The 12,537-nt window shown below is 31.9% G+C and overlaps 1 protein-coding gene across 1 annotated transcript; it reads left to right on the top strand.

The window, feature by feature from the left end:
• Positions 1-2,623: 2,623 nt before the first annotated feature.
• On the top strand, positions 2,624-12,229 carry LOC101500792 (nicotinate phosphoribosyltransferase 2-like). Its single transcript, XM_004509076.4, has 15 exons — positions 2,624-2,901; positions 3,664-3,811; positions 4,511-4,630; positions 4,722-4,856; positions 4,950-5,011; positions 6,110-6,185; positions 6,373-6,474; positions 7,141-7,248; positions 8,059-8,117; positions 8,894-9,068; positions 10,484-10,618; positions 10,695-10,793; positions 11,265-11,373; positions 11,682-11,794; positions 11,874-12,229. The coding sequence occupies exons 1-15, from the start codon at positions 2,747-2,749 to the stop codon at positions 11,949-11,951; spliced, it is 1,674 nt and encodes a 557-aa protein (XP_004509133.1). The 5' UTR covers positions 2,624-2,746; the 3' UTR covers positions 11,952-12,229.
• The last annotated feature ends 308 nt before the right edge of the window (positions 12,230-12,537 follow it).

Raw genomic sequence — 12,537 nt, forward strand, 5'->3', positions numbered from 1 at the left:
ATCTCATATTCCCTTAATATTAGATCCCCATTGAAATGATTTTTTAAAATCTCAATCCATTGTTTTATTTTTTTTTATGGGTTTAAGTAAGGGGCTCATAGGCCCAATATTTTGTTAATTGAATTTTTTTTTCTCGATAAAATCTAAAACATTTTTTTCGAGAAAAAAATCAAAACTTTTTATCGAAAAGATTTATTTATAAAAAAATATCGAAAGATAAATTTAAAAAAAGTAAGTCCATAGGTCCCACTTAGCTCATAAAATTATATTGACTTTTTAATTTTAGGATCTTTTTAACTATAAAATTTGTTAACTCCTCCATCATATGTATCGAAATCAATAATTAGCGGGCTTATAAAATTGACATTTATACCTACAGTACCGTCTTTCTTCTTTCTTCTTAGGTTTTTTGTTCTTTTTCTTATTTTCTTTATTGAATGTATTTTTTTTAATACTTTTGTAATATAAATTGTTATGCATGATCAATTTAGATTCAAATAACTTGATTTCATGATTTTTGCTTATCATCGCGGTGCAGAGGTCATGATAATTTGCTAGTGACACTCTATTAATATTGTTTTTAAAATTAAATACTTAAATTTTTGTTTCATCATTCATACTTCTAAAGTTTTTATTTTTCTATTTCTTTAATACAATCTTTTTGGTCAGTAAACATCATATGCATCATGTCTACACACAAATATAAAGACATATGTGATTCTTATTAACATACACAAACTAAAGCTTCGTACATATATGCAAATTAAAATTGTATAAACATACGTGAAATCAATTCGTATATCATTTTCATTTTATATAAGTTACATGAATTGAAATTAAATAAAATATTAATTTTTAAAATGTATGTCAACTCAAATCGTGCAAGGTAATACAAAATAAATTTGCGTCTCTAACAATTGATACATTTAAAAGTCAGAATACGAATATACATAAAACATGTAAATAGATATGCATAAAACAACAACACACATAAATTAACATATACAAACAAGAATCGCGATAAACACATAAAATCAATAAAGAAAGAAACAAAGAGCATTTGAAAACGTAGATGGAAAAAAGAAAGAAAGAGATGAGGAAATGAGAAAATGAGAGAAGTGATGAAAATGAGAGGGAGAAGAAAGCATTTTGATAGACCAGGTGAATTTTACAATAAGGTAATTTGGTTACTTTCATTCTACAGGGGGGATGTAACTAGCAAACAAAGAGTGTGTGATTAGTAAAAGTGATAAAATTTTATTTCAAAATAAATGTTATTATTAATTTTTAATATAATTTTAATCATTATTTTTCAATAGTACCTTCAATTATTATTATATAACATTATTTTCAAAAAAGACTAAATATCATATGCGGTCCCTTAACTTAATTTCAGTTAACATTTTAGTCCTTTATTTTTTTTTTCTTTCGATTTGGTCATTTATTTTAATTTTAAGTGACAATTTGATCTTTAATGTTTTAAAATGTCAACAATGTTATCATTTTTTTTTACAAAAATTCAAAAAATTCATCTAAATTTTTAAACAAAATCCATAAAATTAATTATCATCTTCAATATAATGCAAATTTCATCAAATTCGTAACTTAAATCTTTAAATAAACTCACATTTTCATTCTTTATTTGTTGATTTTGATGTTGTTAGAGATGAAAATATAAATTTATTTGAATATTTGAGTTATGCATTTGATGAAATTTGCATTATATTGAAAATGATAATTAATTTTATGAGTTTTATTTGAAAATTTTGATAAATTTTTGTAAAAAAAAGTGATAACATTGATGATATTTTAAAACATTAAAAATCAAATTGTAACTTAAAATTAATATAAATGACCAAATCAAAAATAAATAAATAAAAGACTAATTAATTGAAAGTAAGTTAAGGGTTCGCGGTTCCCAGATATTATTTAGCTTTCAAAATATTATATCTACTTTACATTCATGATAATAAAAAAATACATCAATAGTTAAATATAATAATTTAATAAAATGACTATTATATTTTTTTATTTATAGTTATTTTTTAATTAACTTCTTTGAATATTTTTTCAAAAATACCTCTCATAGAAACGTATGAAACATTGAATACATCAATTAATATTTTTAAGACAAATATTAAATGAGAATAAAGATACCATTTAAACAATAAATACATCTTAAAAATTAAATTTTTTTTTATAAATAAGAGAAAAATATCAAAAGCTTTTTTTTTTATACCTAAGACAGAAAGTATTAATATATTGGAAAATAAATAAAAGTGATACTCAATGTAACACAGAAGGAGTACCATAAAGCTTGTTGCCGGCTGCCAGTAATTAACTGTCGAAACCTAGTACTGTGTTATTTATATTCCCTATTTTAACACCGCACTTAGCCTAGTTGAAAAACTACCATTCCAATATCAATCAACAAAGCTGGATCTGATTATGAATTTTAGTTTTAATTAATTAAAATATAAATAAATTTCATCAATTCATAGTTCAAAGAAAGGAACAAACGGTCTTAGTCTTCCTTTTAGTGTTTTATATTATTCTTCTTGGAAAATACCCCTTTGTAAGTTATAACCCCATTTTCTCAATCAATGCGTTTTCCTTAATTCTGCGTCACGCTCACGCTTGTGACTAAGTATAAATAGAGCGCCAATAACACTAAATTGAAACCATCGACACAAAAAAACCAATAACTAACAAACACGAACGCTTCAGAGTAGAAAAGAAAAAGACTATGGAGGCGAAGGATAACGGACCTAACCAACGACCTTCAAATGGAACCATAAATGGACCTACAAATCCTATGGTCACTCCTCTTCTCAATGATCTCTACCAATTCACTATGGCTTATGCTTATTGGAAAGCTGGCAAACATCAAGAACGTGCTGTGTTAGTGTTCAATTTGTTTTTTCGTTTTTTCTAATTTGTTTAAATTCTAATGTATTTTTGTGTGTTCCTTTGTTGCTTGATGTTTTGGTTTCAGTTGAATTTTTAGCTGAATTGAGCCATTTCGTTGTTTTTCGTTTCATTGGATTCATTTAGGGCTAGTTTTTATACTAAATCTATGGCTACTCTTTTGTTTACTTTTAATTTTAATTATTGGATATTGGAAGCTAGTTAAACTTAGTGCATGTCATGTTCCACGTTTGGAGGAGCCAAAATCAATTATGAAGGTGTAAACTTGATTTTGATATGTTTGAGTGATATGAGTAGAATTGATTTTGCCCTCTATAATTGATTACAGTGTGATTGGATTCACATTTAAACTCATAATATTGCTTTCCAATGCAAACTGGGCATGATTTTATGAAGCTCCAAATTGTAGCTTTCATGTAATCGTGAGTTTCAAACGTGATTCTGCAGTTTTCCAAACATATGCTATAATTTGAAGCTAGGATTTGTAGTTTTTGAGTCCAAATGTGATTTTTACACAAATTTATTGTCCAACTCACTTTTATCTAAATATGTCCAAACTAAATCGTTTTACATTCAACTCACTTTTAACTAAAATCAATTTTACAAATTCAATTCATTTAAAATCAATTTTAGTTATTGCAGAATCAAACACACACAAATTTTATTTAAATGCATGGACATGTTGATATGTGTTTTTGAGAAGACTGAGTTGTGAATTTTGTAATTTGGTTTCAGGTTTGATTTGTATTTTCGGAAGAATCCCTTTGGTGGAGAGTATACTGTTTTTTCTGGTCTGGAAGAATGCATAAGGTTCATAGCTAATTTCAAACTCACTGATGATGAAATTGATTTTGTTAGACAGAGTTTGTCTCCTGCTTGTGAGGTAAACCAAATTGTGTTTTGTGTTCCTCACCCTAGCTATTACATCCTTGTTTTTAATGTTGATGGTTATGCTGATTGAACTCACGGAAAGGATTGGATTTTTCTAGTATCATGAATTCAGGTGTAACACTGACAATTTTTCAATAATGGGAAGTAATATGGTGATAAAGAAAGCTGAAATTAGATGGCTGCAATTAAGTTGGGGATAGAAACTATGGATATATGGATTGCAAATGTTTAGAGTTGGGAAGCCTTGCTAAAATAGACGTGCTTATTAAAAGTGCTTGTTGAGTTGGAAACAACCTCAGATGTAGAAGCTGCTTTGTATTTATTATGCTTCTTAAGAAGACAACATTGTTGCTTTTTCCTTTTTCCTTCTTTGCGCTTAGGTTTTTATCATTAATACACAAATATGTTAGCATGTTCAACTAAATGTCCCTGAAACTAACTTCAAAAAAACTAAACGACAGAATTAAAGAGTCAAGGAACTTAGTTCAAGGGGAATTTGTCTTCTTTATACAATTTTGTTAACTATTACTTGTTTATTTTTCAATAGCTTTGGATCAAGTGTAAATATGAGATAATATGGTTAGTAATCGGGTTTTCTGTGATAATGTGGAAAGTATAATGCTAATGGCATTATTACTAGATTCTCCCAACAAAATATTTTGACTTATCAATAATGATCAATTAAATCTAGGATGCATTCTTTGACTATCTTAGAGGACTTGACTGCTCTGATGTTGAGGTGTACGCTATTCCCGAGGGATCAGTCGTTTTTCCTAAGATACCCCTGCTTAGAGTTGAAGGTCCAATTGCTGTGAGTACTTGCCACCATTAATTCCCTCTTTTAATGTTGATTGTTTCAAAGATGACCTATTTCTTACATTAGTGACTGTTATATTATTCAGGTCGTTCAATTGCTGGAAACTCCTTTTGTGAATCTAATAAATTTTGCATCATTAGTTTCTACTAATGCTGCAAGGCACCGCAAAGTTGCTGGAAAATCCAAAACCTTACTTGAGTTTGGGCTACGAAGGGCTCAGGTTACAGTCTTTTGAAATACTTTTTTATGAGTAAAATTAGGTACTGTCCTCCTTTAATTTTCATAAAAAGAAACTCTCTCATTTTGAATGTAGGGGCCTGATGGTGGAGTAGGAGCATCAAAGTACTGTTATATTGGTGGATTTGACGCAACAAGGTATTATCAATAAACAATCTTTTTTACTGTTGATTTAGATAGCAGGGCATAGTTTGTATGAAATGGCATGTAATCCTACTTTTCAGGACTTGAGTGTAATTCCTGTTAGTTTGTACATTGTAAAAAAGTTTGGTAAAAATGACTCCCTCACGCCAGGTGTTTTTGGCTATGGTTCAAATGATCGTTGTGAATCCATAATCACTGGTCAAAAGTTTGTAGTTCAAACAGTAGAGCTAAATCAGTTGAAGTGGCATCTCTTATCTAGTCCCATTTTCTGTCTCGTAAATAATGCTAACTGTTTGCAAGAAATAAATCAAATTTGATTTTGAAAACTAAATGAGAAGCAGGAGGGTAATTCAATGCTGGCAAAGAATTAAAATTAAACATTAATTATCAAATTATAAACAACATTATTCTTATATCAGCATTTATTTGTATTAGTTATCATAACGAAATTATTTTGTTTGGATAGCAATATAGCATAAAACCATGAACTGCGCATTTGACTGTGGTTTGATTAGATAAACTGTGGCAGAATATTGAATTGTTTATCGTTTTATTTTCGATCCCTTGTCGCTATTTTAAGCCGTAATTCCACTAAAATGTTTGTGAGCACTAGTTTTTCTTGTATGGTTGTTTTGGTATCTTAATTACTGTTTTGGAAGCAACCAGAGGTTTGTTATTCCTTTTTCAAGGTCAATTCTGCTTCTGTCATTGATCTATTGTCATTGCAAATACACTTTTAACATGAACTACTTAAAATTAAATACACCTGGATGATGTTGACAAACCAAAAATCATATTATTGAGAGGTGGTCTGGTTAAGGCTGAGTTCCCTTGTTCTTTGCATACAGTAACATATATTCATTAATTTGCACACAATCACTTGGAAAAATTCACAAATCATTTGAACACCATGGTAAGCACTTGAAATTCACACTTGAGAGTCCCAAATTGGAAGGTAAGAGTGAAATTGCTTCTTATGTTAGGAGCGAGGGATTGATAATATTTTATTTTGGTTTATGAATTTTAATTTCTCACATGGCTTTTGTATAGCTCGGATATTTCATAACTTGCCTTTTTCATGTGTGCCAATAGCAATGTTGCAGCGGGAAAGTTATTCGGGATACCGCTTCGTGGTACGCATTCCCATGCCTTTGTTAGCTCATATATGGTGCGTAACCTATTCTCTGAAATCGTTACATGTTTTGTCAATGTTTATGAACAGAATTTTGTGTAATTTTATAACAATGGAGTTTCAGTCCAAAAGATGAGTTCTAATTTCTAGGTGCCATTATATGTAATTTTTGTTATTAATATTATTATACTTTTTCTGACTTGAGGCACTTTCTGATTTGCAGAGCCTTGATGAGATTACAGACAGGTCACTTCGTAGAAAAGATGGTTCAAGTACATGTGAAGATTTTGTTAGTCTGGTTCAAACATGGCTGAGCAAAATTCAGGTGCTAGGACATAAGCATTTCCATCCTTAGGCTATGTTTGAATTGATGGAAAGCGATGGAATTGATTCATAAATCTTCCCTTGTTTGGGTTAATTTGAAATAGGATGAAATGAAGTGGAGTAGGGGAATATAATGGAACTTTTTCCATCTTATTCATGCAATACCCTGGTCTTTCTTCCCTTCCAATTTGGGCAGAATGGGGTTGAAGAACGAATTTTATCTATTCCATCCAATTTCATTAAGTTCCACTAACCATTGGATATTCAAACATAGCCGTATTGTCATTTTATATGCCTCTTAACTATTTCTGTTTTTGTCATTTTAGTGTGTATGTGTCTGGTGTCATCCTTATGCAAGAACCCAATGATGTAGATTAGGATATTAATTTAGGATAATTGTTTTAGGGCCTTAGGAAACAAAAAATAGAATTTTTGTGTTGAAACTAACAATTTTTAAACTTCTGAGGAATTGAATACACAACTTTCAAGACAATATTTCGACATTTGATTCCTTAACATGTTCCCAAGGGCACATGTTAGCATTTGTCATTTGTTTTATTATGTTATTTAAGATATTGTTATCTATCATATGTTCATCTTTTGCACAGTTGCAAATTCAGAGATGAATTTATCCGTGAATATTCTAATCCGTGTTCCCACCCTGCAGTTGTTTAATGGTGTTTTTGGTGAGACCAATCAAAGTGAGTTGGCAGCATTCACGTCATATGCTTTGGCATTTCCTGATAACTTTCTTGCCCTTGTAGACACATATGACGTAAGTACTTTCTTACTAACTTTCTATTTATTAAATAGTTATCATTCATCTTAAAATCATTTTAACTAGCAATGGAAAATGCTTGTGGGTAAATCTTACTTTTGTCTCCTTTATGACTCTTGTGAGCACGTTTCGTTTTCCTGAAAAAGATGCTATACTTCTGTCCCCCCTTTCCCCGAGTGTGATCTCAATTTCAACCTCTAAAAAACTAATTGGAAACTAAGAATGGTGGGGATAAGTTCTTGTAGCATCTTATATCAATTTGGCTTTAACATACAAAAGATAGGGGGAATGACGTAGCTGGGAAGATGAGTCACTGGTTGTGCACTTATAAATGTGTGTCTAGGTATCGGTATGTACTCAACCATTTTCCCTTGCCCTGAAGATATGCATAACATTAAGTTGCAACTTATTTGAAGACTGAGATGAAAAGACACGTATATCACTTACTCTCTTCTCAGTTGGAAGAATTTACATATGAATCACCCCATACAATATATTTTACATTAATTATGTGGATAACGGATGAGAGGATGGTGGGTAATATTGTGGTGAACTCTTAGAAATGTTGATCAACTAAATCAAGTACAACTCGACTGAATGGGCTGTTCCTGTGCAGCAAAGCTGCAAAGGCACAGATACTGAAAAGTGGGTGGGTTGTTTGATAAATCATTCCTAAAGTCAGTTACTGATGTCATACCTGTTTTAGTCTTGAACGAGTGCTGAAGTTTCTATCCTTGTTTTTGGGTTTATTCCTCCCCCACTTTTGTGTGGCTATTTCATCAGATGAACATTTGCATTTATTGACAGGTGATGAGAAGTGGAATCCCCAACTTCTGTGCAGTTGCATTAGCTCTTGGTGATTTAGGGTATGTCGGCAAGCTTTGATGTTATTATTATCAGTTGATTAGAGGTTTATATACATGACCATGGAATTTTGTTGTTGTGTTCATTTTCCAGTTGATTATTAGTTTACAAGAATACAGTGTTGCGTTCTTTTTCTTCTTTCTTTCCAAATGGATTAAAAGTGATAAGCTGTCGTAATATCGACATAGATGTGGTACAAGGAATTAATGGCAATAGGAAGTTAGAAACTGCTATATGATGCTGATTAGGATCTACTTTATGTTGTGAACTGTTTCCTCAACTATCAGCTAAGATTCCAAATGCAAAATTATGTTTTCTATCATAACGGGCCTGACTCTTCCCTAGACCTTTTCATAGCAGGAGGCCAGGAGCTTTATAGCATGAAGTTGCCCCATTTCTGCATTTCCTTAGTTTTATCTGTGTAGTCTTCCAGTATTTGTTGTGTGTTTTTTTCTATATTGAGAAGTATAGTGTCTGTTGCCCCATTTATATTGAGAAGTATTTATAGCATGTTAGATTATGTGTACACTATGGTGTTTGTTATAATGACCTTTTGTTAAACTACCAGAGTGTTTTTGTTAAATTACTATGGTGTTATTATATGCAAGGATTGAAGCAGCCTGTTGTTAAATTACTAGAGTGTCTTATAGCTGATAAATTATAATGACCTTTTGCTTCAACTAGTCCTACAGTACCCTTCTGCTCATCATCCATTCATCCTTTTCAAAGAATCATGTCACTTATATTCTTAGCTAACCTCAGATGATATCCTGTGCAGATACAAAGCAGTTGGCATTAGATTGGATTCTGGTGACCTTGCATATTTGTCTTACGAGTCCAGGAAGTTCTTTTGCTCCATTGAGAACGAATTTGGGGTGCCTGGATTTGGGAAGTTGATAATCACTGCTAGTAATGACCTCAACGAAGAAACATTAGATGCTTTAAATAAACAGGTAATAATCATTGTGCACTTTAACTTGTAATTTTTTGTCTGTTGATTTGTAATCAGCATAACAACTGCGCAATCTCTATGATGTTACTTCCCTTTTGTGTACGCGTGCACATTGTATAATATCAGCATGACATAAAAATTCTTATAAAGAAGTTATTGCACGTGTTTTTGTTGGTTTATACTTGGTACAAATTTTAATTGTTGATTTCACGCATATTCATTTGCATTTATATATTTTATACTAATATATGATCCCAAAACCTTGATTTGGTATTAGATGATCCCTCCTGCTCTGTAAACAGCTGGGATTATTATCTAAATATTTTCATCCTATAAATAAATTAAACTAAATTGATATAGAAGTGGGTAGTTATTAGAAATTTTATATTTTATTAAATTGGCACACTTAACATGTATGTCAAGATACTAAGGTATGAAATTCAGGAATACAAAACATAAAAATGCTGTGTATTGCCTCCCGTACTGCAATTTTGTGATATACACATATATATCCTATTATTCTCAATGATGGTGAGCAAGTTATTTTCCATGTACATGTAACATGGTTTCTTACTATAATTGAGATAACATCAATCATTACACTTAAGGAGTGTTGGTTACATTGTAGGAGTTTTGGTGCTAAACATGGAAATAGTAACATAATTTTACTGGGGTAGTCACAGTTTTAATTTCCAATTATATTCTGTTTCTAAGTTACTAAAATAATATATATCAAATCAGGTTAGTTTAAATAATCCCATGTTATTTAACCATATTATTTGTTAAAAGGATAGCCTAAGATTGACTTCATATGCAAATAATTTAAACTTGATTTAAGGTTCTGTACAAAAAATGAAATTTGAATTTAATGTGGGGGACACTGAGGTGTATATGAGAGGTTTAGCTCCTAGCTCATCCAAGTAGTGATTTGGCTGCTGGCAGAGCTTAGGAAAGAAGTAGATTATCTCACTGGCCTCCCTTATGTGCTACTTTGGCTACCAAACCGGTCCTTCAGCAAATAGACTGAAAGTGAGCATAAATAGCATGAGGCTTTAGCCCCAATCTCAAAATCAAAAGGTCTATACCTATTTCCCTGGGGAACATAGTTGCATGAAAGGAGACAATAACTAATCTTATATGGCAATGCTAACTTATTGAACCAAAAATATTTTTAGAGCTTCCTTTGAACTTGTTAGAAAATCTTAAAAATATCTCAACACATCAATATTATATCATAAAATAAAATGTTCCAATGTCTTAGATTGCTCTCTTGTAATTTGTGTCACTGTATCTGTGTTGGGGTTGAGATGAAAACACCACCGTTCTATTTATATTGATCTTGACAAAAAGATCAAGTTATAAATGGCTTATAACTTCTTGCAATATCCTTTTGATTAGATTGAATTTTGTCTACAGGGTCATGAGGTTGATGCCTTTGGAATTGGTACCTACCTGGTCACATGTTATGCTCAAGCTGCCCTGGGTGTTGTTTTCAAACTGGTTGAGATTAATAATCAGCCTCGTATTAAACTTTCTGAAGATGTGTCAAAGGTTTGAACATTCTAAATTAAACATTATAGTGTAATAACCTATTCGGTATTTAACTATTATTTTTTTCTGTATTTAGGTCTCTATCCCTTGTAAGAAGCGATCCTATAGGTTGTATGGGAAAGAAGGTTATCCCCTGGTAGACATAATGACTGGAGAAAATGAACCCCCTCCAAAGGTATTATTTTTGTTGGACACTGTCTTTTTCTTTGAACCCCCTCCTGCTGATGGGGTTGGAGAGTTGGCAAATGTTAGTGCATGTTTTCACCAGCATGCCATGTTGGGAGAAATACAGGAAAAATAGTAACACATGTAGCCATTTATTTGCTTGGACTTGGCACTGAAGCAATTATTGTCAGTCACAATAATGAGGTACCTGCGACATGTTCAAATGGGTTTCGTTCAGGCCGGCTTGATGGAAAAAAAACGATGTGCCCCCAATAATGAATATGCAGCTACTGACCGAACCCCAATATTGGCATTTTGAAAAATTAGACCATATTCAGTGGCTGTTCCTTATTCTGTTTCATAATATAAATCCAATAATGGATAGACAGCCTTGCATCATTTTCTCATCTTATTGCATATACTATGTTAAGTTCACAAATGTAGGGCATAGAATTTACTTTATCCTCTTTCACTCATATAGGTTGGAGAAAGAATTCTGTGCCGTCATCCCTTCCAAGAATCCAAGAGAGCGTATGTGGTGCCACAGCAGGTTGAGGAGCTTCTAAGGTGTTACTGGCCTGGGTATTCAGGTGAGAACTAACTATAAAAATAATGGCAACCATGGAGATCAATAGCAACTTATTGATAGCATTAAAAACCTACCTCTGCTTAGGGTAGAAGAAAGTGTCGCACCATTCTTAAGAACATCCCATGATTCATTATTAACCAGCTATTTAAATTTTAGGGTAGCTTTTGAACCCCCTTACCCCCTATAAACTAAGGGAGAAAAAGATGTTATCTCATCTGTTAATGCTGGGGTTGATAAATTTATCTCTATGAATTCCTGCTTGAAATGGTTAAATGTGTTATCACTCATTGCTATTTTTTTTTTTTGCAGGTAAAGAGAGGGAAACTTTACCGCCACTAAAGGAAATTAGAGAGCGATGCATCAATCAACTTGAGCAAATGCGACCTGACCACATGAGGAAACTTAACCCGACTCCATATAAGGTTAGGAAGTTATACCTTGCTCCAAATTATGCAATTGTTTTCATCTTGAATGATGTTGAATATTTTTCTGAATAAGCAGGTTAGTGTAAGTGCAAAATTATATGACTTCATTCATTTCTTGTGGCTCAATGAGGCACCAGTTGGGGAGCTGCAGTAATAACAAGCCAAATAAAATGGCATACCTTGAGAACCCAGTGGACAGGGCAAAAAGGATTTCGATAGAAATTTCTCTCATAGAGTATAGATGTATTCAATGTGTTTTGACTGTTTTCAAATTATTTGATTCTGTGTATTTAAGTTGTTGGAAGAACCAATATTCTTTTAAGGCCATGGTGCAAATAATCCATCTTAGCCGTTGCTCACATTGCTATGAAATAAATAATGTATTATATGGCTAAACTTCACATGAAATTGATTGTGTCATTGTTACAGTTTTCTTGAAGTTGTTGATGAAAGCATTTTTGTACTAAATTTAAGTACTTCTAGCAACTTATCAATCATGTATACTTAAAATGTCATCCGTGCAAAAAATAATTTAAACATTAAATATGAGTTCTATGCAAATGCTTGTGGATAGATTAACTTTGGAACATTTGGGTTCACCATGTTTATTACCGTAAGGCAAATATGGTTGCCAACGGTTAAGCTGATATGGTCATTAAGTTGGACGGTGTCTTATTTTTTAGTTTTTATTAATATATGTGTAATCTCTTTTGAACTTCGGAAGTTTCCTCCAATATAAA

Source organism: Cicer arietinum, chromosome 7 (genome assembly GCF_000331145.2).
Source record: "Cicer arietinum cultivar CDC Frontier isolate Library 1 chromosome 7, Cicar.CDCFrontier_v2.0, whole genome shotgun sequence".
Lineage (NCBI taxonomy): Eukaryota > Viridiplantae > Streptophyta > Magnoliopsida > Fabales > Fabaceae > Cicer > Cicer arietinum.